Source organism: Mustela lutreola, chromosome 4, assembly GCF_030435805.1.
Source record: "Mustela lutreola isolate mMusLut2 chromosome 4, mMusLut2.pri, whole genome shotgun sequence".
Lineage (NCBI taxonomy): Eukaryota > Metazoa > Chordata > Mammalia > Carnivora > Mustelidae > Mustela > Mustela lutreola.
Genome location: NC_081293.1, coordinates 13,503,155 through 13,528,682, shown reverse-complemented (window position 1 = coordinate 13,528,682; position 25,528 = coordinate 13,503,155). Strand labels below are relative to the sequence as shown.

General features: G+C 38.7%; 1 protein-coding gene across 3 annotated transcripts in view; it reads right to left on the bottom strand.

Annotated features, from left to right (window-relative positions):
• The window catches only part of SHTN1 (shootin 1), a 103,136-nt gene extending 101,582 nt beyond the window's left edge, over positions 1–1,554 (bottom strand). The window contains exon 1 of one of the 3 annotated variants that reach the window (XM_059173072.1): positions 1,237–1,554. In XM_059173072.1, the coding sequence (XP_059029055.1) occupies positions 1,237–1,294 (58 nt within the window). In that variant the 5' untranslated portion in view covers positions 1,295–1,554. The remainder of the gene's footprint in view (positions 1–1,236) is intronic. The other 2 variants (XM_059173071.1, XM_059173070.1) reach the window with 2 other exon arrangements.
• Positions 1,555–25,528: the final 23,974 nt, after the last annotated feature.

Sequence of the window (25,528 nt, the reverse complement as noted above, 5' to 3'; positions counted from 1 at the left end):
AAAACATGTGCTCTGTCCATTTCAGGGAGGTAATAATTTCCACAAGATAAGAGGACTGGTAAACAATCTGCTTTGATGTGTTTCCAGGAATGTAAACTCCAGAGAAGTCCACACAGCCCTGCAAATGGTTATGTTTGTGGTTTCCCTGAGCAACAGGTCATACCACCTGGCCAGACATAATGAAACCCTCTGGTTTAGCCCACGGCTTCAATCCAGTAGGGCGTGAAAACCACAAGACCCATGGAAGGGAAGGGCCTCTTCCAAGTTCACAAAGTTGGTAAGTTGAGTCAGCAGAAGCGACAGAGCAAGAGAACAGCAGGACCCTTCCACTCTGTGGCCGTGTCACCAAGTAACTCAGAAAAGCCCAGGTTCCTCCCCATTTTCACTTCCTAAATCTGTGCAGTTCCTCTCTGTCTTGACCCATAGTCTCAGGCCACCCTTGGCCAGGGTAATAACAGTCATTTTCAATGGAGAGAGCCTCGCACTCCCATTTGATCGCTAATCTGCCTTTGTGGAGAGGTGCAGGAGGAGATGGAAATGATTGATCAGAACAGTTCTGGAGGAGGAGGTCACCTCCCGTTACCTGGCGCCGTGGAAATGCAAGGACACGGCCTGGCTCTCCTGCAGGCCAGAGCCAAATCGTCACTGAGGAGGCCCAACACCGAGAGGGTGTTGGCTCAGTGACTCACAGACAGTTAAAAATGAAAAGCGGTGAAACACATCAGGGCCCGCAATCGTGGCCAGGGAGGTAAAGAGGAACTAGACCGAGGCCGACTGGAGAGCAGGGAAAGGCTGCGGAGCTCCGCGGCAGGCCTCCCCGCGCCCCTGCGCAGGGGTGGGGCGGCGGCTGGGGAGCAGGGCCAGCCGAGCAGCTCAAACCGCCTCTTCCCGACCCATATGCCCCCCAACCACGCTTCCCCCGCGTGGGAGGGGGTGGCCCCCCCAATCCTGGCCCTTCCCCCAACCCGGATCGCCAGCGCCGGCAACGTGCGGGGAGCGCATCCCGCACTGCCGGGCCTCACGCCCCTGACCCCCGCACTTTACGCTCGGCCCCTGGCTCCCCGAGGCGCGCGGGGCGCTTGGAGGACGCTCCCGCACGCGGGACAGGGCTGCGGGGCGAGCCCGGCGGCCGCGACAGCCCCCGCCCCCCTCGCCTCAGCCCAAACCCAGCGCCCGGGGGCCGACCCCGCCCACGGGCCGCGGCGGCCCGCACCTGGCGGCCGCGCGCCCGCCTACCTTGCTCCTTCAGAGTGGTGATGAGCTGCAGCTGCTTCTCCTCGTCCGAGCTGTTCATTTTGGCAGGTGGGGCCGGGAATAAAGGGAAGGAGGGAGAGGCGAGGGGTGCCGCGGGGGGGAGGGGGAGGAAAAGCAAGATGCCGGTGGCGTGCGGCGGCACTACCCGGAAGTTGGGTCGGCTCCCGCTCCTCCTCCTCCTGGCGCGGAGCGCGCGAGTGAGATCATCCCCACGCACCTACTCGCCGGCCGCCGCCGCTGCACCTGCGGGCGGCGCGGCGGCCGGGGGCGGGCCGGGCGGGCGGCCCGGGGCAGGAGGTGGGGCGGCGGGAGGAGCCGCGGCGGCCCCGGGGACCGCAGCCCGTGCCCCGCCCGCAGCGGCCGCGGCGCCTCGCCTTCCCCCGCCCCACCCGGAGGCCCGCGCCGCGGGAGGAGCGAGGCGGCCCGGGGCGTGGGACCCGCGGGCGTGCGCCCCGCTCGCTCCTGCAGCCCTCCTCCGCCCCAGTCCCAGGACACCCCGACGCGCGATCGGGGAGGAAAGTCGGCTTCGGGGCTGCGGCGTCCCTGACGATCGCTCTTGGAGCGCTGCCGCGGGCCGCCCCTCGCGAGCCACCAAGGGAGAGCGGGGCGTGGTGGGCATGAACACCGAGGCTTTAACTCGGTTCTCACCCCGTGGACTCTGGGGCCGGTGTGGGAAGTCGGGTGCCCGTCGGGGCAAGCTCAGTGTCCACGTTTTGCACCTTTGGACGCAGGCAGGGACTGAACAGGCCGGCCAGCTGAATTGATGCCTCCTGAGCCAAGGAGGGCGTGGTAGGCAGTTGACAGTGCCCGGGGCCTCAGGGGTGCGGGGTTGGGAAGGTGAGCGGAACGTGGGTCCTGCAGCACGTGGATCGCTGGGCCTTGCGGGGCATCTGTTCTGCAGTGTCAGGACCTTGACCTTGGGGAGGCTGCCACTGCTGGCCGAATGTCCGAGGCCACACAGCTGCCTGGCAGCAGATCTGGCAAGAGAGAAGCCCACCATTTGGCCCACTTCGCTGCCCTCTGCACTGTGTAAACCCGGTCCGGGTTAGACCCTGACCAGAAGAGGCGTGGCAGGCCTGTCAGATTTCATAGTGGCTCTCCTCAAGCCCCAGGTGCTGGTTAGTCTTTGGTCAAGTCTCCTGACCCCTTTGAACGTCATCTAAAGAATAGGAATAATACCATACCTACTCCAGGAAAATACAAAGCACCAAATCTAGAATTTGACATACCTTAGGTGTTTTTTGTTTTTGTTTTTGTTTTTAAGATTACAGGTCAGGAAAAAGAGGTTGTGGATGCTAATTTTAGGCTAAAATAGGCACAGTTCTTTTGCACTGATCATTAAGCATCCAAAATGAATTAGGCTCATTGCACATCTTGTTTTTTCTCACTAACAAACCCCTATTGTGGTTACTACACCAGCCCAGGGCTTCTACTCTATACTCACTTGCAAATGTCCAACTCCATTTACAGAGGGGGTCTCCCTGTGAAAGGTAGGGTAGGGGACTGGAATACAGGTAAATGGTGTTAACTAGTATCTGTCTGATACTCCTACTAAATTCTAAGTGAAAACGAACTTTAAAAAAAATAATAGCTTTGCTTTCTCCTAGAAGAGTGATACAATATTTTAGGATGGGTGATTTAGAGGCAGAATAATCTGAAAGGGCAGCACAGTATTTTTTAAACTAGAGTGAATTAGAATTTTGAAGATGCAAAACTAATTTTGATATTAGTTTATTAGTATATTGAGTCTTATTATCCAATCCTTTCCCTAGTTTTTCATGAAATAGTTTAAGATTTGCACATCAACTATCATCATGAAGATCCACAAGAGATTAACCAAAAGGCCTTTGCCCTGAGATTACCTGAGATTATGTGTTAATCCACAGAGTTCAAAGAAGTGCCAGGAAACGTGAGACAATTCAGATTCAACTATGACAAAATACAAATATGTGCTGCTGCCAGGGATTTTGTATAAAGAGAAATCATTTCTTCCCAGAAAAAAAAAAAAATCAAGAGATTTGGTCAACAAACCATGGCCACCTGGCTTTTTTGTAAGGCAGCCAGGAAACCTGTTAAACCCGACCGGTCATCCTGACAGGCAGGCAATGCCCAAAGGCCTCCTCCAAAACTAACTGATCAGAAATATTTTCTTATACTCAACCAAATATCAGCACAGTGCCTACTAAATATTTGAGTTAGTTCACAAAATTCCATTGTTTTAATGGCTGATTTAATCATTGACTCCAATTATACAGTGATTAGGTATCGCTTTTGGAGTTTAAGAATGAGTTAATTAATTATCAAATCTATAATCAAACTGAGTGCTTTGGTCCCACGATGAATCTGAAGCCCCTTGAAATCAATCCTGTTTACCTTCCTTGAAATTAAAATAGCCTCCTGAAATACAATATGGTATTATCTTCAGGGCATGGAATGAATTATTAGGATGGCTATTAGAGCCAATTATTGGGATTCAGATCTCCCATTACACTATGGTTTATTTATATGATATGAATATTGATGGAAAGGACTGAAGTGATATAATTAGTTTTTGTTCTGTTTAATAATGCACGTAGGGATTTCTATTGCAAGCATCACAATGGAATTATTAACCTCCATATAACATATAATTAAAAGTATTTTTTAAATGGGTGTTTATATATATATATATATATACTTATATATATACATATACATATATATAATAGAGAGAGGAACAGGACAGACTTTTTAAAAATGAATTGGAAGGACAGGTACCAAACTCGGATAATGGCCTACCAAACTCGGATAATGGCCCAAGCAGTGACGAGTGGACTGGGAGAGAACACTGGTCAATAGATTTTCTCTTTAATGCTCATTTTCATTTTCAGGAAATTAAAGTTCATTTTCTTTGATCCACCAACTCCATTTTAGGGAATTGGCTTCAAAGTCTTCATATTTAAAGCTATTTATTATAATATTAATTATGATATAAAACTGATAATATTGGGTATTATTTAATGATAAAAAGAACTATCTACGCCTGCTAAAGCATGGATAAACGTTGAAAACACTATGCTAAGTGAAAAAAGCCAATAAGAAAACACCAGATATTATATGATTCCATTTATATAGAATGTCCAGAAGAGGCAAAAACCATAGAGAGAGAAAGTTCAACAGTGATTATTGAAAAGTGGGTGGCACTGGGGAAACTGGGAAGTGGTTGCTTAAAAGGTATAGAGTTTCTTGTTGCGGTGATGACATTTTACTAAAATTAATTGTGATGTTTGCATGACTCTAATGAATATATTAAAAACCATTAGAATTGTATACTTTAAGTGTACACTTGGCATGGGAGAATATGTGAATTACATCTCAAAATTGTTATGAAAACAGATTTTCAGAGAAGAAATGTTTCACTTCAAAACTTTTTTTACTTCAAAACTTCAAAATGCTTTACTTACACACAACTTACAAAACTACTAAAGTTTCTTTTTTTTTTTTTAAGATTTGATTTATTTATTTGACAGAGATCACAAGTGGGCAGAGAGGCAGGCAGAGAGAGAGGGGGAAGCAGGCTCCCTGCTGAGCAGAGAACCTGATGCAGGGCTCGATTCCAGGACCCTGAGATCATGACCTGAGCCAAAGGCAGAGGCTTTAATCTACTGAGCCACCCAGGTGCTCTCTACTAAAGTTTCTTATACACGTATTTTTCATTTTTCAAACCTCACTATATATAATAGTTTGTTCCAAGTTTTACTAAACATTATTTCTCATATATACTTTATCTTGTACCAACATAATCTACATATTTATTTATTCAATGCCATTCCATTATGTCAATGAATAATTAACCATTCTCAGACTCTTAGATATTTGAGGTGTTACTAATTTTTGTCTCTTTATAAATAGTGCAGCAGGAATATAAGGGCTATGCCAACACCTATCATAGTCAAAAATGTTAAAAGTAAACATGACGCTTAGGTCTTAAAAGCAGCAAAAGAAAGGTGCATATTACATTCAGGAGAACAATAAGAGTGATGACAGACTTCTTATTATTTAATGTTGTAATCATTAAAGGATTCCAACAATATTCAACACTTGACAATGTAAAATTCACAATATTCATCATCTAAAAATTACACTAAGCAAAGTGGAAAAATATGATCCAGAATAAGAAGGGAGTGAACAAAAACCATCTCATGTCTCATAGATGACAGAGATGATGAAATTAGCAGACAAGGACCTTATAAGCAATATTGTAAGTCATATAAATATGTTTAAGATATATCAAAGCTATAAAGGGAAACATGAACAAAAGAGAGAGGAAACTGGGAGTTTTTAAAAAAAATTCTAATGGAACTACAAAAGATAATACAGTATCAGAAAATTAAAAATCCCTATGCATATCAGGTAGGATTTATCACAAATTAGATAATACAGAAGATCAATGATCTTGAGACAGAACAATAGTAACAATCCGAAATAAAACACATGGAACAAATTAAACAGCATAGATCTGAAATACAACATCAAGCAGTTGAGCACATGTGAAGGGAGATGAAAGAATGGCATATTTTAAATATATAGTTTTTTAATTCCTTGTAAAGATTTTATTTATTTGAGAGAGAGCACAAGTGGGGAGAGGGGCAGAGGGAGAAATAGCAACCATCCCAGGACCCTGAGATGACAGCCTGAGCCAAGGGCAGATACTTAATCAACTAAGCTACCCAAGTGCCCCCCAGAAAAGTTTTCATGTGACAAAACATGGCTACAAAGAAATCAAATTTGCTGAAAGATGAATTTACAGGTTCAAGTTCAGTGATCAGTTCCATACAGGACTCCTCAATATGATTAACAACAAAGTTCTCATGAGAAATTGTGGAAACCCAGGGTACCTGCGTGGTGCAGTCAGTTGAGCATCTGACTCTATGTTTGGGCTTAGGTTCTGGTCTCAGGGTCATGAGATGAAGTCCTGCTTCAAGCTCTGCACTCAGCATGGAGTCTGCTTGAGATTCTTTCTCCCTCTTCCTCTGCCCCTCCCACTCATGTACACGCTCTCTCAATTAAATAAATCTAAAACAAAAAAGAGAAAAGAAGCTGTAGAAACCCAAGGAAGTAGGATGGCATATCTAAAACCCTCAAAGTAATAAAACTGTCAGTCAATAATTCTATATCCAGCAAAACTGCTCTTTAAAAATGAGCAAGAAATTGACAAAATTAACAAAAGTTAAAGGAAGTCATCACCACTAGACCTGTCCTGTCCTACAGGGAATGCTAAAGGCAGTCTTTCAGGTTTAAATGAAAAGGCATTAGACAGTAACTGACACCAATATGAAGAAATAAACATCTCTGGTAAAGGTAATTATGTGAGCAAATACAGAAGTCAATATTTTTGTATTCTTGGTTGTAACTTCACTCTTTATTTCCTACATTATTAAAAGACATACATTAAGAATAATTATAAATCTGTGACATCAGACACATTGTATAAAGATATAATTTTAAAATTAAAGATATTATTTATTTATTTGGCAGAGAGAGAGAGAATGAATGCACAAGCAGGGGGAGCAGCAGAGGGAGAGGGAGAAGCAGGCTCTCCACTGAGCAGGGAGCACAATGTGGAGCTTGAACCCAGGACTTGGGATCATGACCTGAGCCAAAGGCAGATGCTTAACCAACTGAGCCATCCAGATGCCCCTAAAGATGTAACTTCTGACAGTAACATAAGAGCTATGTAGGAGCAGAGTTTGTGAAAGTTATTGAAGTTAAGATTGCATTGAATCAAATTAGAATGTTATAAATTTAGGATGTGAAACATAATCCCCATAGTAACCACAAACAAAAGATTAATAGTATATATACAAAAGGAAATCGAAATGGTTAACTACACATACACAAATATCCTAAATACAGAATAAGGCAGTAATGCAGGAAATGAGAGGCAAAAAAGATACACGGCATATAAATAACAAGCAGCAAAATGACAGAAGTCAGTCATTTCTTATTTCTTATCAGTAATTACTTTTTTCCTTCTTAATAAGTTTTTTTTTTTAAGATTTTATTTATTTATTTGACACAGAGAGAAAGAGGTCACAATTAGGCAGAGAGGCAGGCAGAGAGAGAGAAGGGGGAGCAGGCTCCCTGCCAAGGAGAGAGCCTGATGCAGGCCTCCATCCCAGGACTCTGAGATCATGACCTGAGCCGAAAGCAAAGGCTTAACCCACTGAGCCACCCAGGTGCCCTCTTATCAGTAATTACTTTAAATGTAAATGTGTAACTTTCGAACCAAAAGCAGAGATTGGCAGAATGCAAATACCCCCCCCCAAATATCCAACTCTATGCTGTCTACAAGAGACTCACTTTAGATCCAAGATACACATGGGTTGAAAGTAAAATGGTGGGAAAAATATATTCCATGCAAATAGCAGCCAAAAGAGAGCTGGGTGGTTATGCTAATATCAGACAAAACCGACTTTAAGTCAAGAACTGTCAGACAAAAGAGGACATTTTATATTCACAGAGGGTCAATTATCAAGAATACATCACAATTATAAACATATGCAACAAACAACAGACTCTCAAAATACAGGAAGCAAACATTTGTAGAATTAAAGGGAGAAATAATTCAAATATAATAGTTGGAGACTACCATAGTGAATGTAAAATCCAGATAGAAGATCAATAAGGATAGAACTATAAACCAAATAAATATAACAGACATAGGGACACCTGGGTGGTTCAGTGATTAAGCCCCTGCCTTCAGCTCCGATTGTGATCCCAGTGTCCTAGGATCAAGCCCCACATCAGGCTTCCTGCTCAGCAGAGAGCCTGCTTCTCCCTCTCCTACTCCCCCCTGCTTGTGTTCCCTCTCTCTCTCTCTCTCTCTGTCAAATAAACAAAATCTTTTAAAAAACTAGTATATATATATATATATATATATATATATATATATATGCACAATTCACATTCTTCTCAAGTACACATGGCACATTTTCAAGATAAATTTATGTTAAGCCAAAAATTTAGTCTCAATAAATTTTAAAAGACTGAAATCATAAATATCATATAAACTATCTTCTTTGACCACACTGAAATTATATTAGAAATCAATAATAGGGGCGCCTGGGTGGCTCAGTGGGTTAAAGCCTCTGCCTTCGGCTCAGGTCACGATCCCAGCATCCTGTATCAAGCCCTGCATTGGGCTCTCTGCTCAGCAGGGAGCTGCTTCCTCCTCTCTCTCTCTCTGCATGTCTCTCTGCCTACTTATGATCTCTATCTGTCAAATAAATAAATAACATCTTTAAAAAAAAGAAAGAAAAGAAAAAAAGAAATCTATAATAGAAGGAAATCAAGAAAGTTCACATAGATATTAAATAATACCCTCTTTAATAACCAAATGTTCAAAGAAGAAATCACAAGGGAAATCAGAAAATATCTAGAGAGGATTAAAAACAAAAATACAACATACCAAAACTTATGAGATCCATTGAAAGCAGCATTCAGAGGGAAGTTTAGAGTGATAAATGGCTAACATTGCACCTTGAGAAAAAAAAAAAAAAAAGAAGAAGAGCAAAATAAACCCAAAGTTAGCAGAAGAAAGGAAATAATGAAGATTAGAGATAAACAAAATAAAAGACAAGAGAAAAAGAATAGGAGAATCAATAAAATCAAAAGTTATTTCTTTGAAAATATCAACAAAATTGACAAACCTTTAGTTAGAATAACAAAAAAAGAGCCAATGCAAATAACTAAAACCAAAAATGAAAATGGAGACACTACTACCAATAATACAAAAATAAAAAGGATTATAAGAAAATTATATGAACAATTGTACACCAGCAAATTAAACAACATAAATGAAATGGACAAATTCCTAGAAACACAGATTACCCAAACTGACTCAAGAAGAAATGGAAAACTCAACAGGCTCATAACAAGTAAGAAGATTGCATCAGTAGTTTAAAATTTAATAACAAAGAAAATTCCAGAACCGGATCCTTTCACTGGTGATTCTACCAAACATCTTTTTTAAAGATTTTATTTATTTATTTGACAGAGAGAAAGAGAGAGAGAGAGAGCAAGAGAGGGAACACAAGCAGGGGGATTGGGAGAGGGTGAATCAGGCTTCCTGCCGAATAGGGAGCCCAATGTGGGGCCCAATCCCAGGACCCTGCTATCATGACCCGAGCCAAAGGCAGACCCCTAATGACTGAGCCACCCAGGCACCCCAGAATTCTATCAGACATTTAAAGAACAATTAACACCAATCTTTCTCAAACTCTTTCAAAAAAAAAAAAAAATAGAAAAGGAAGGAACACTTCCTAAGTCATTCTATGGGTCTAACATTACTTGATATCAAAGCCAGATAAAGATACCACAAGAAAAGAAAATTCTACAACAATAACTTTTAAATACAGATACAAAAACCACAACAAAATAATAGTGAAGCTCCAACAGCACATTAAAAAGATTATCCACCATGATCAGGTGGATTCACCCCTGGGCTACAAGGATGGTTCAACATTCGCAAATCAATCAATGTGATACAACAAATTAATATGAGAAGAGAGAAGAACCACATGGTCCTCTCAATTGATGCAGAAAAAGCATTTGACAAAATCCAGCATCCGTTCCTGATTAAAACGCTTCAAAGTATAGGGATAGAGGGAACATTCCTGAACCTCATCAAATCTATCTATGAAAGACCCACAGCAAATATCATCCTCAATGGGAAAAAGCTTGCAGCCTTCCCGTTGAGATCAGGAATAAGACAAGGATGCCCACTTTCACCACTCTTGTTCAACATAGTATTAGAAGTCCTAGCAACAGCAATCAGACAACAAAGAGAAATAAAAGGTATCCAAATTGGTAATGAAGAAGTCAAACTCTCTCTCTTCGCAGATGACATGATTCTTTACATGGAAAACCCAAAAGACTCCACCCCCAAACTACTAGAACTCATGCAGCAATTCAGCAACGTGGCAGGATACAAAGTCAATGTGCAGAAATCAGTGGCTTTCTTATACACTAACAATGAAAATACAGAAAGGGAAATTAGAGAATCGATTCCATTTACTATAGCACCAAGAACCGTAAGATACCTGGGAATAAACCTAACCAAAGACATAAAGGATCTGTACTCGAGGAACTACAGAACACTCATGAAAGAAATTGAAGAAGACACAAAAAGATGGAAGACCATTCCATGCTCTCGGATCGGAAGAATAAACATTGTTAAAATGTCTATACTGCCTAGAGCAATCTATACTTTTAATGCCATTCCGATCAAAATTCCACCGGTATTCTTCAAAGAGCTGGAGCAAATAATCCTAAAATTTGTATGGAATCAGAAGAGACCCCGAATCACTAAGGAAATGTTGAAAAACAAAAATAAAGCCGGGGGCATCACGTTACCTGATTTCAAGCTTTATTACAAAGCTGTGATCACCAAGACAGCATGGTACTGGCATAAAAACAGACACACAGACCAGTGGAACAGAGTAGAGAGCCCAGATATGGGCTCTATGGTCAATTAATCTTTGACAAAACAGGAAAAAATATACAGTGGAAAAAAGACAGTCTCTTCAAAAAATGGTGCTGGGAAAACTGGACAGCTATATGTAGAAGAATGAAACTCGACCATTCTCTTACACCACACACAAAAATAAACTCAAAATGGATAAAAGACCTCAACGTGAGACAGGAATCCATCAGAATCCTAGAGGAGAACATAGGCACTAATCTCTTCGATATCAGCCACAGCAACTTCTTTCAAGATATGTCTCCAAAGGCAAAGGAAACAAAAGCGAAAATAAACTTTTGGGACTTCATCAAAATCAAAAGCTTCTGCACAGCAATGGAAACAGTCAAAAAAACAAAGAGGCAACCCACGGAATGGGAGAAGATATTTCCAAATGACAGTACAGACAAAAGGTTGCTATCCAGGATCTATAATGAATTCCTCAAACTCAACACACACGAAACAGGCAAACATATCAAAAAATGGGAAGAAGATATGAACAGACACTTCTCCAATCAAGACATACAAATAGCTATCAGAAACATGAAAAAATGTTCATCATCATTAGCCCTCAGGGAGATTCAAATTAAAACCACATTGAGATACCACCTTACACCAGTTAGAATGGCCAAAATTAACAAAACAGGAAACAACATGTGTTGGAGAGGATGTTGAGAAAGGGGGAAAGAGAGACAGAATCCTGAGAAGACTCCCTGCTAAGCATAGAGCCTGAGGGCTCAATCCCATGACCCTGAGATCAGACCCTAGCTGAAATCAAGAGTCTGACAACACTTAACCAACTAAGCCAACCAGGTACCCCTCAACTTTTAAAAATTTAATGTTACAGATGCAGTTAAAACCTGTAAATTCTATCCCATTCCATTCCTTACCTTCTACTTCCCATGAATGCACTATTACACATCAATTATTTTTCCTCCTGTATCTTTTTATAATTTTATTACATATGAATGTGTAACTGTACTGACATGCAAAAAAAAAAAAAGGTCACTCTTTCAGTGACAAAAACAAAAACAAAACAAAAATAAATATAAACCAGAAATATCCTCTAAGGTGTTTTGTTTTTTTTTTAAATTTTATTTATTCATTTGACAGAGATCACAAGTAGGCAGAGAGGCAGGCAGAGAGAAGGGAAGCAGGCTCCCTTGCTGAGCAGAGAGCCCAATGCGGGGCCTGATGTGGGGCCTGATCCCAGGACCCTGGGATCATGACCTGAGCTGAAGGCAGAGGCTTTAACCCACTGAGCCACCCAGGTGCCCCTCCTCTAAGGTGTTCTTAATAGATAATCATTCAACCAGATCACAAAGCAAGATTTTTCATTTTAGTTTACATTTTTTATCTAAATCAACTTCCCCCTAGAAGCAATCACATGGTTTTGTGAACTCAGAGTTAGGAACTAGGAGAACTAAAATCTAGGCCTGCGTTTTCTTCAAACATAAGACATGATTTAATTGATTAACCTCTTTGGGTTTCAATGTTTATTTGTAAAACAGATTTCTCATTTACTATGCCTACTTCCAATAGCTTCCATAGGAGACATTAAACACTATTTCTAAGGCATTCACATACAAATAGAATAAACATGTGTTGGAGAGGATGTGGAGAAAGGGGAACCCTCTTACACTGTTGGTGGGAATGTAAATTTGGCGCAGCCACTTTGGAGAACAGTGTGGAGATTCCTCAAGAAATTAAAAATAGAACTTCCCTATGACCCTGCAATTGAACTCCTGGGTTTTTACCCCAAAGATACAGATGGAGTGAAAAGAAAGGCCATCTGTACCCCCAATGTTTATAGCAGCAATGGCCACGGTCGCCAAACTATGGAAAGAACCAAGATGCCCTTCAACGGACGAATGGATAAGGAAGATGTGGCCCAAATATACTATGGAGTATTGTGCCTCCATCAGAAAGGATGAATACCCAACTTTTGTAGCAACATGGATGGGACTGGAAGAGATTATGCTGAGTGAAATAAGTCAAGCAGAGAGAGTCAATTATCATATGGTTTCACTTATTTGTGGAGCATAACAAATATCATGGAGGACAAGGGGTGTTAGAGAGGAGAAGGGAGTTGGGGTAAGTTGGAAGGGGAGGTGAATCATAAGAGACTATGGACTCTGAAAAACAATCTGAGGGGTTTGAAGTGGCGGGGGTGTGGGAGATTGGGGTACCAGGTGGTGGGTATTATAGAGGGCACGGATTGCATGGAGCACTGGGTGTGGTGAAAAAATAATGAATACTGTTTTTCTGAAAATAAATAAATTTTAAAAAATATTTTAAAAAATAATAATAGTGAAGCTAATCCAAGAACATACTGCAAGGGTTATACAACAATACCAAGTGGTTCAATATAAGGGAAAAAATCAGTGTAATACATCATATTAGTAGAACAATAACAACAACAACAAAAAAAACAAAAACACCCACAAGAAAGCTTCAAGGAAAGAATTAATAAATGAATTCAGCACAGTTGCAAAGTACAATATCAATATGCATGAATCCATTATGTTTCTGTATGCCAGCAATGAACAACCTGAGAAGAAAATTAAGAAAACAATTCCATTTATGATAGCTTCTTAAAAATTAAATACTTAGTAATAACTAACTAAAGAAGTGAAAGAATTGTATGCAGAAAACTACAAACACTACTAAAAGAAAATAAAGAAGACCTAAATTAAATAATGGAAAGCTATCCTGTGTTCATGGATGGGAAGACTTAACATTGTTAATACATCAGTAATTCCCAAAGCAATCTACAGACTCAGTGCAATTCCAGCATCCTTTTTTGTAGCAGTGAGTGAGCTGACCCTCAAATTCATACATGTATGAATAACAAGGAGCCCCAAATAGCTAAAACAATCTTGAAGAATAAAAATAAAATTGGAATCTTCCCACTTCAAAATTTACTACAGAGCTCTAGTAAATAAAACAGTATGGAACTGAAATAATGACAGACATCACCCAATGGGATAGAAAGGAGAGCCCCTAATAACCCTCATATATGTGGTCAGTTGATGAAATGGACAGTCTTTTCAACAAATGGTGCTAGGGAAACTGGGTATCCACATGCAGAAGAAAGATGTTAGACCCTTATTTTACAACACATTAAAAATGAACTCGAAATGGATCAAATCCAAAGTATAGGAGCTAAATACATGTAACTGTATTACTAATGTCTGACATTATCTCACTAAAGAGGATAGAGGGGAAAGGAGCTGACCTAAGTACTTTGGCTAACAGTATTTTGACTGGCTACTGTATGGCTGAAGATAAAGTGAACTGTACACAAACACTACCCTAGTTGACACATGTGCCTTCCACTGGAATATGGGTTAGCAATTCTGAAACTCCTCAATACATATACTCGGGTTGAATAAATAAGTAAATAAATTGTTGATAACAGGAGGTGGGTTTGTCACTGTTGGAGAAAGAATTTATAGTCAATTCTGCTACAACATGACATATGTGTTTTTTAAAATCCTCATGCTGCACAAAATTGCACAATAAAAGTCATACATCTTCTGGGGAAAAAATGAGACACACCCCACGGGTACAGACTCACTACAAGACAGAGATCTAATCAAGGACTCAGGAATGCTCCACTCCCCTGTAGCCTTTACCACCACATCTACAGGATTTCTATAAAAACAGGGAATTATAATGGAAAGACTCTCACATCTCAGACATCAAGAACTCTTTTGGGAAAGCCAAAGGCATGGAGGAGACAAAAACAAAAACACCAGAGAAAAATTTAGCCTCTGACACCTACACCTGTAGCAAAGAGCAAACACGGGCTAATTCCTAGCCACATAAACATAAAACCTCACAGTAAAGGCCTATTTGCCTTAATTCTCTTTATCCTGTGGATCTTTTCTAGGTTTAAACAAAACATTACAAAACATATTAAAGGACAAAAAGCATAGCTTAAAGAAACAGAGTAAGCATCAGGACCAGAATCAGACATGGCAGAATGTTAGCTATTTCAGACTGGAAATTTAAAATAACAATGGTTAGTATCTGAAGGGAGCTAATGAAGAATGGACAACATGCAAGAACAGATGAGGAATGTAGCAGAGAGATAGAAAGCTGTATAAAGAATTCAAAAGGAGGGGCGCCTGGGTGGCTCAGTGGGTGAAATCCTCTGCCTTCGGCTCAGGTCATGATCTCAGGGTCCTGGGATCGTGCCCCACATGGGGCTCTCTGCTCAGTGGGGAGCCTGCTCCCTCCTCTCTCTCTGTCTGCCTCTCTGCCTACTTGTGATCTCTGCCTGTCAAATAAATAAATAAAATCTTTAATTAAAAAAAAAAGAAATAAAAAATATTGTAACATAAATCAAATTTGCCTTTTATGGGCTCATGAACAAACTAGGTATGACCGGGGAAAGAATCAATGAGCTTGAAGATACATTAGTAGAAATTTCCCAAATTGAAAAGCAAAGGGGAAAGTATGAGAGAGGGGAAAAAAAGAAGAAACACTGTATCCAAAAAATACAGGACGATTATAAAAGGTGTAATATACATGTAATGGAAATATCAAAAGAGAAGAAACAATATAAAAATGTTTGAAATAATCATGACTGAGAATTTTCCAAAATGGCTGACAGATATCACATTGTAGTTAAGGATCCTGACAAATTATCAAGCAGAATAAATACCATAAAGTCTATAATTAGGAATATCATATCAAAAATGTTAAGAAAAAAAAGCCAATAAGCACATGAAAAGATGCACAAAATCATTAGTCACTAGGTAACTACAAAATCACAATGAGATACCACTTCACACCCTCTGAGATGGCTATATTCAGTAAGACAGACAATAACATGTGTTGGGGAAAATGTGGAGAAATGGGAACCTTCATACATTGCCAGTGGGAATGTGAAATAGTGTGGTTTTGGAAAACAATTTGGCAGCTCCTCAAAAAGTGAAACAGAGAGTTACCATATAACCAGGAATTTCACTCCTACATATATACCCAAGATAATTGAAAACATTTTTCTGGGTATGTATCATCAGGCAAGGGAAACAAAAGCAAAGTCAAATTGTTGGGACTACACCAAAATAAAAAGCTTTTGTACAGTGAAGAAAACCAGCAATGAAACAAAAAGGCAACGTACTAAATGGAAGAAGATATTTGCAAATGACATATCCAATAAGGGGTTAATACTCAAAATATATAGAACTTATACAACTCACCCCCCCCCCCAAAAAAAACTCCCATTAAAAATGGGCAGAGATATGGACATTGGGTAAGGTATGAGCTATGGTGAGTCCTGTAAAGTGCGTAAACCTGGCGATTCACAGACCTGTACCCCTGGGGCTAATAATACATTATATGTTAATAAAAAATTTAAAAAAAATTTTTTTTTAATGGGCAGATAAGGGCACCTAGGTGTCTCAGTGGGTTAAGCCTCTGCCTCTGGCTCAGGTCATGATCCCACAGTCCTGGGATCAAGGCCCACATCAGGCTCTCTGCTAAGCAAGGAGCCTACCCCTCCACCCCCGCCGCCTGCCTCTCTGCCTACTTGTGATCTATCTCTCCCTCTCTCTGTGTCAAATAAATAAATAAAATTTAAAAAAAAAAATAAAAGACAAAATAACCTTATTTTTTTTAAATGGGCAGAGAACCTGAATATACATTTTTCCCAGAAAGACATATAGATGGCCAACACATAAAAAGATGCTTAACATCATTAATCATCAGGGAAATGCCAATTAAAGCCATAATGAGATATACATTATACATGTCAGAATGGCTAAAATAAAAAACAAAAGAAATAACGAGTGTTGGTGAGGTTATGAAAAAAAAAAAAGGAACCCTTGTGCCCTGTTGGCAGAAATGCAAATTGGTGTAGCCACTGTAGAAGACGGTATGGAGGTTCCTCAAAAAATTAAAAATAAAATTACCATATAATCTAGCAATTTCATTACTATTTACACAAAGAAAATGAAAACACTAATTCTTCAAAAATAATTTATGCACCCCTATGTCTATTGCAGCTTTTCCAATGGGTAAGACATGGAAACATCTCAAGTGTCCATTATAGACGAATGGATAAAAAAGATGTGATGCATATATTTACACACACACACACACACACACACACACACACACACAGAGGAATATTACTTAGCCACAAAAAAGAATAAAATCTTGCCATTTGCAACAGTATGGGTGAAACTGAAGGGTATGATTCTAAGTAAAATAAGTCAATCAGAGTAAGACAAATGCGATATGATTTCACTCATATGTGGAATTTAAGAAACAAATCAAACAAAAAGAGACCAGAAAGTGTACTCAAATACAGAGAACAAACTGATAGTTGCCAGAGGGAAGTTGGGTTGGGGGATGGATGAAATAGACAAAGGGGATGAAGAGTACACTTATCTTTTTTTTTTAAGAATTTATTTATGTATTTGATAGAGAGAGAGACAGGGGAGCTGGAAAGGGAGAAGCAGGCTCCCCGCTGAGCAGGGAGCCCGATATGAGACTTGATCCCAGGATACTGGAATCATGACCTGAGACAGAGGCATATGCTTAATGACTGAGACAACTAAGCACCCCTAGTCTTAATGAGCACAGAAATGTATAAAATTTTTGAATCATTATATTGTACACATGAATTTAGTATAACAATATGTGTTAATTATACTTCAATAAAAGCAATTAAATAATTACATAAAAATTAAAAATCATAAAATAAAATTTTGTAACTATTTATACTAATAGATGTTATCTAGACTTATGGTGCTCATCTTGCAACATACACAAATATCAAATCATTATGTTGTATACCTGAAACTAATTAATGTCATATATGTGTATGTGTGTAAGATAGATATGTACATATATATATATGTATTATTATATCAATTTTAAAAATCTAGGGCAGCAGTGCCCTAGTGCAGCTCAGTTGGGTGAGTGTCCAACTCTTGATTTCCACTCGGATCATAATCTCAGGGTTGTGGATCGAGCCCCACATCAGGCTTTGTGCTCAGCACAGGGTCCACTTGTTCCTCTCCCTCTTCTCCTCCCCCTGCTCACTTTCTCAAATAAATAAATAAATAAAATACTTTTTTTAAATGTAGGGCAGTGAGTTTGATACTGTATGATACTATAATGGTGGCTACATGTCACTGTACATTTGTGCAAGCAAACCCGCATAATGTACAAGGCCAGGAGTGAAACATTAAATAAACTATGGACTTTGGGTGATTACAATGTGTGTCAGTGTACGTTTATCAGTTGTAACAAATATACCACTCTGGTGAAAGTTGTTGACAATGGTGGGGGTGGGGGAGGGGTGGCAGGCTATATGTGCGTTGGGGCAGAGGGTACATGGGAAATCTTTGCAGCTTCCTCTCAGTTTTGCTGTGAACCTAAAACTGTTCTAAAATGTAGTCTTTACGTATGAAAAAGTTTTGTTTGTTTGGTTTTTTTTTAAAGTACAGCCTACAACATTCAACACTGGGAAGTTGTTAGGCACTTACTGTATACCAGATGCTGTTAGACTTAGGTGATAAGAGAGATGAATACAATCTGGCCTTCACTCTCAAACCAATCCATTAAAGAAAGAAAGTAAACACATCCAACAACAGCTGCAGTCCAGTGTGGTGGAGTTGTGGTGGTATTAATGTTCGGATATAGTAGTGAGTGAGGCAGAGGCAATGATTGACCCCCCCACCTTGGTAGAATTAGGGTGTGATTCCTTGAGGATTAGAATTTCAAGGCAGGTCTTGAAGAATGAATAGCACTTTACAGAGGATATGCACAGAAAGAAAAACTCCAAATGCTGAAAAATAAAAATATGCTAACATGTGAAGGCGTGTTTGCCTACTAAAAAAACCACTAAAAGTCAGCTCAGTGGTAGAGCCACAACCAACTCTGAAACAGAACTGAGAGCTGCCATCCTTGAACTAGATGTCATCAGTACGAACCATCTACTGAAGATCAGGTTTCTGTGATAGAGCTTTAAAAAGGACATAGTCCAGAGAGAGAGAGGGAAGCCATACAATCACCACACATATAAACAAATTCTAACAGTAAACACCATAAATAAGGGCATGGCAGTAACTCTTGCAGTATGTAATTAACATTATGAAAAACACTAAGTGGATCTATGTGCCAAGGTAATGTAAATATCTCCATCAACTCAATCAGACCCAAATAATGAGTCTAGAATAACTTATCTGGGTAAATAAAAGCTCTTATTGTTTTCATATTCTGACAACTAACTAATCAACACTCATTCATAAGGAGCACATAACTATGATTAAATATAAATTCCAGACAGGAAAGATTCATTTTACAACTTTCCCAGTTGATTAGCCACATCAGCACAATCCTGTTACCTACCCCCTTCTCTGAGGCAGACTTCATCAATCTGGAAAATGAAGGCAGACCACTGATTGGAGGGCAAACCTGAAAAGGATTAAACACTTAGCATGGCATTCTAAAACACTGTAATTACAGTGCAATTAACCATACTGCATATTAAACGTGCAACTCTGAAATGTGTTCAGACTCCCCAATTATAACTAGTTATTCTTCAAAGAATTTTGCCGCCCACATTGAATTTTTGCTAGTGCTTCTTTGTTATAATTCAGGTGTGACAGTCGCTAATATATCTAAAAGGACAGTTAGTAAAAAGTAGGTATTCTTTACTGTAAACCCAGCGCATGCATGCCAGGTAATACCCAACCATTAACACTAATAATCATGTTTCAGACAGGCAGATCTATTATACAATTGGACTCTGCCCTCTTTAAAGCATATTTAGTGGTCAGCTATGAAGAGGCAGTGAAATTGAGGCAAGAGTAAAAGCCTAAGTAGGAGTCTAGAAACCTGCATATGTTTTCGACCTTCCCAACTGAGCAAGTCACTTAACCTCTCTAAATCTTAATTTCCTCATCTGTCAGTGGAGGTGTATATCTGCCCAGGATTTTGGTGAAGATCAAAAGCTCAACCGACAAGAGAACACTAAAAAGTTGATAATTTCACCCAAATTTAAGTTGCTACTCTATTATGGACTCAGACTGTGTTCTCAAAGAATGGCCGATGAAAAGGGACAGTTTCCTTTTCCTTCATTTTCCTTTTCCTGCAGTTCCAATTCAGCCAGGCATGATACTGAAAATATTTAACCACAACCCCAATTAATTGGAAAGAAGTCAGCTTTAAGCAATTGGTATAACCTGTAGAGTGCAGACCAGTTTTAGATTATCCTAGATTTTAGATTATTTAGATTATCCTAGCAGAGAATTTTGAAAATAAGGTAGAAAAGGATACCAAAATACTGACTCAAAGGGATTTATGCACCCTGATGTTTTAGCAACATTATCAACAATACCCAAATTATGGAAAGAGCCCAAATGTCCAGTGACTGGTGAATGAACAAAGAAGATGTGGGAAAGATATAGATATAGATATAGGGGTGTGTGTGTGTGTGTGTGTGTGTGTGTGTGTGTGTGTGTGTATAATGGAATCTTAGCTATGAAAAGGAATGAAATCTTGCCATTTGCAATGATGTAAATGGAGCTAGACTATTATGCTAAGCAAAATAATTCAGTTGGAGAAACACAAATACCATTGCATTTCACTCATATTTGAAGTTTAAGAAACAAAACAAATGAGCATAGAGGATAATAAAAGGAGATGAAAATGGGGTAGAAGGGGCACCTAGGTGGCTCAGTCTATTGTGCATCTGCCTTCGGCTCAGGTCATAATCCCAGGGTCCTGGGATTGAGCCCCATGTCAGGCTCTCTGCTTGGTGGGCCACCTGCTTCTCTTTCTCCCTCTGCTCCTACCCCTGCTTGTGTGTGTGCGTGCACTCTCTCCCTGTCAAGGAAGGAAGGAAGGAAGGGAGGAAGGAAGGAAGGAAGGAAATGGCATAGAAAATGACAGAATTTGTTGGGGAGGACCTAATGGCATTTTAACTTAGCTTTGTGTTAATGGCAGTACAATTTCTACAATATAGGAGATAGTGGCCACGCTTGAAATTAATTTGTTTTATTCTTTGTCTTCTCTGATAGAGAGTAATGAGAAGAGGGACTATGTCTATCTTAATAATCTCTATATTCCTATTGATCATAAAATCTACTATAGGAATTCAGTAAATGTTGACTGAAGAAATGAGGAAAGGAATGAACAGACATTTCTGCTCTATTCTTCAATGGCCAGATAGGTCCAGAATACTGTGTTCTAGGTACCATGATTTAAGAGAGCTAGGGATAAAAGAGAGAGTCTACAGTTAAAGAAATGTGGGACCTTTAGTGTGGATACTAAACACTCATAATATATCTTAAAATATGTTTAGTATAAAAACATAACTTACCAAAGTACATGTGACACAGCTAAAGTAGTACAGAGAGGGACATTTATACTAAATGCTTACATTAGGACAAAGATCTCAAATCAAAAATCTAAAAAAATACAAAGGATCTAAAATATAAAAAAAATCTAAAAGGATACAAAATAACTACCTTAAGAAACTATAAAAAGAAGAGCAAGATAAATCCAAAGCAAGCTGAAGGAAGTAAATAATGACATTAGGAGCAGAAATAAATGAAATTGAAAACAGGAAAAAAAGAGAATATCAACAAACAAAAAGCTGCTTCATTAAAAAAATAATATTGATAAACTTCTAATAATGACTGAGAAAGATAAAGAGAGAGAAGACATGATACACCAATAATAGGAATGAAACAGGGCGCCTGGGTGGCTCAGTGGGTTAAGCTGCTGCCTTCAGCTCAGGTCATGATCTCAGGGTCCTGGGATCGAGTCCCGCATTGGGCTCTCTGCTCGGCAGGGAGCCTGCTTCCCTCTCTCTCTCTGCCTGCCTCTCCATCTACTTGTGATTTCTCTCTGTCAAATAAATAAATAAAATCTTTAAAAAAAATAGGAATGAAACAGGATATCACTACAGCCGTTTGAAATATAATATGGGATTAAACAGCCAGTAAGTTCAAGAAGAAATCACAAAGATAATTGGAAATATTCTGAGATGAATATAAATTAAAGTACACCATAACAAAACATATGAGATACAGCAAAAGTAGGGCTCAGAGTGAAATTTAGAGCTATCTATGCCTACATTAAAAACATCTCAAATCAGAATCTTACTGTACATCTTAATGAACTAAAAAGGAAAAGCAAAGGGAACCCCAGAACTAGCAAACAGAATAGTAAGGATTATAGCAGAAATGAAACAATTAGAAAAATAATAGAAAGAAACAATAAAACCAAAAGTTAATTCTTTGAAATAAAACAACAAAATTAACAAACTTTAGCTAGAACAACTAAGAAAAGAAGAAGATCCCACGACTAACATCAAAAAATAAGGAGACACTATTACTGAACTTACAGAAATAAAAAAGATTATACAATGATCTATTGTATGCCAAAAATTGGGCAACCAGTGTAAAATGGACAAATTCCTAGGAACACAAACTACCAAAACTAACTTAAGAAGAAATATAAAGTCTTAATAAACCTCTAACAATTAAGGAGATCAAATCAAACAACAAATACATGCCAAGGAGTAGATGACATCACTGGTATATTCTACCAAACTTTTAAAAATAAGTTAACACCAATTCTTCTCGAACTCTTAAAAGAAATAGGAGAATTGGGATGCCTGGGTGGCTCAGTTGGTTGGACGATTGCTTTCAGCTCAGGTCATGATCCTGGAGTCCCGGGATCGAGTCCCGCATCGGGCTCCCAGGTTCCCGGGGAGTCTACTTCTCCCTCTGACCTTCTCCTCACTCATGCTCTCTCTCACCTCCTCTCTCTCAAATAAATAAATAAAATCTTTAAAAAAAAGAAAGAAAGAAAGAAAGAAAGAAATAGGAGAATAATGGCCACCTCCTGACTCATTCCATGAGGCCTATGTTAACTTGATACCAAGCCCTACAAAGACATCACTAGAAAACTATAGACCAATATCCTTTATGAATATAGAAGCAAAAATTCTCAACAAAATACTAGGATACCAAATTCAGCAGCACATTAAAGGGATGATGCCTCATGATGTAAGGAGATTTATCCCACCAATGCAAGAGTGGTTCAACATGAAAATCCATCAATGTAAAACACCATATTAATAGACTGAAGGGGAAAAAACAACCTAGTCATCTTAATAGACACAGAAAAAAACATCTGACAAAATCCAACATTCTTTCATGTTAAAAACATTCAATACACCAGAGATGGAAGAAAAACTTCCTCAATAGGTTAGAGAGCATTTATGGAAAAAAAAGACAACTAACATCCGACTCAATAGCAAAACACTGAAAGATTTCCCTTCAGAACACAAGAATGATGATAACTATCACTACCTACATTCAACATTGCACTGGAAATTCTAGCCAAAGTAATTAGGCAAGAAAAATAAATAAAAGACATCCAAATTAGAAGGGAAGAAATAAAATGATCTATTTCCAGATGACATGATCACAAATATAGAAAAACCCTTAGGGATCCACAAAAACCTACTAGAGCTGATAAATAAATTCAGCAAAATTGTATATACAAAATCAGTTTTGTTGTATTTCTATACACCAGCAATTAACAATTGTAAAAGAAATACAGAAAATAATTCCTTTTATAATAGCATCAAAAAGAATGAAATATTTAGCTATAAATTTACCCAAGAAGACATAAGACTTGTGCACTAAACATGACAAAACATTGCTATAAGAATGTAAAGACCTAAATAAATAGATCCCATGATCACAGTAGAAGATTTAATATTGTTAGAGGTAATGTTTCCCAAATATATATACATATTCTATGCAACCCCTATCAAAATCTCAATAACTTTTTTTTTGCAGAAACAGATAATTATCCTAAAATTCATGTGAAATTGCAAAGAATCCTGAATAGCCAAAACAGTCTTCAGGTGGGAGGTTGGGGGAGCCTGGTGGTGGGTACTATGGAGGGCACCTATTGCATGGAACATGGGTTGTGGTGCATAAACAATGAGTTCCAGAACACTGAAAAAAAATTAAAAATTTTTTAAAAAGGAAATTAGAAAACTCACACTTCCCAATTTCCTAACTTTCTATAAAATTAAAGTAATATAGTAATCAGTAATCAATATGGTACTGACATAAGGATAAATATACAAAACAATAAAACAGAAATAAGAACTGAGAAATAAAATCATTCATCTATAGTTAACTGATTTTTAGAATGGGCCAAAACCGTTCAATGAGGAAAGAAAAGTCTCTTCAACAAATGCTCCTGGGAAAACTGGATATCCACAGGCAAAGAATGAAATTGGACCCTTACCTCATACTATGTGCAAAAATTAACTCAAAATGGATCAAGTACCTAAGTATAAGAGCTAAAACTCTTAGAAGAAAGCATTGGAAATGATTTCTTAAATATGATGTCAAATGTATACACAACAGAAGAAAAAAATAAATTGAACCTCATCAACATTAAAATCTTTTGTGCTTCAAAGAACACGATCAAGAGAATGAAAAGACAACTCACAAAATAGAGAAAAAAAATTTCATAAATCTGGTATCTGATAAGGGTCTGGTACCTCAACTGCATAAATTAAACAACAAAAAGACAAATAACCCAATTAAAAAATGGACAAAAGAATTTGAACAGATCTTTCCCTGAAGAAGAGATATAAATGACCAATAAGCATATGAAAGGATGTTCAACATCATTAGTCATCAGGAAAATTCAAATTCAAAGTAAAATGAGATACCACTTCACACCTACCAGGATTTTTTTTTATGGAAAATAACATTTTTGGCATAGATGTGGGAAAATTGGAATCCTCTTTTATTGCTGGTTACAATACAAAATAATGCAGATCCTAAGGAATATGGTGTGGCAGTCCCTCAAAATCTTAAATATAGTATTACCAAAAGAACCAGCAATACCACTCCCATGTATATATATAAGAAAAATGAAAACAGCTGTTCAAGAAAAAACTGAATACAAGTCTTGAATATAAGAATAGTCATAGCAGTAATATTCACAATAGTCAAAAGGTGCAAATAAGCCAAATTTTCACCAACAGATGGATAAATACAATGTTGTGTATCCATGCGATGGAATATTATTTGGCCATAAAAAGAAATAGGGTATAATACTTACTAGAACATGGATGAAACTTGGAAACATTATACTGAGTGAATGAAGCCTGACATGGTCCATTTTTATGACACATGCAGAATAGAGAAAATCGCACAGACAGAAAGCAGATTAGTGGTTTCCAGGGTTATAAGGGACAGAGGATATGGGAAATACCTGCATAATGGGTATGTGTTTCATTTTGACATGAAATGTTCTGGAACTAGATACCAGTGATGAATGTACAACACTGAATGTACTGAATGCCACTAAATTGTATCATTTAAAATGGTTAAAATGGGGGCGCCTGGGTGGCTCAGTCAGTTAAAGTGGCTGCCTTTAGCTCTGGTCATGATCTCAGGATCCTGTGATCAAGCCTTGTGTCAGGCTGTCTGCTCAGCAGGGACTCTGCTTCTACCTCTGCCCCTCCTCTACCTCCCTCTCCCCCCCCCCCATCATGTTCTCTCTCTCTCTCTTTCTCAAATAAATAAATGTTGTTTTAAAAAGATAAATAAAATGGTTAAAATGGTAAATTTTATGTTGTATATATTTTATGATAACAATAATAATAATAATACAATAAAAGAACACTGTGAACAACTTCATGTTCATAAAGTTGACAACTTAGAATAGATCAAATCCTTAAATACCATAAGCTACCAA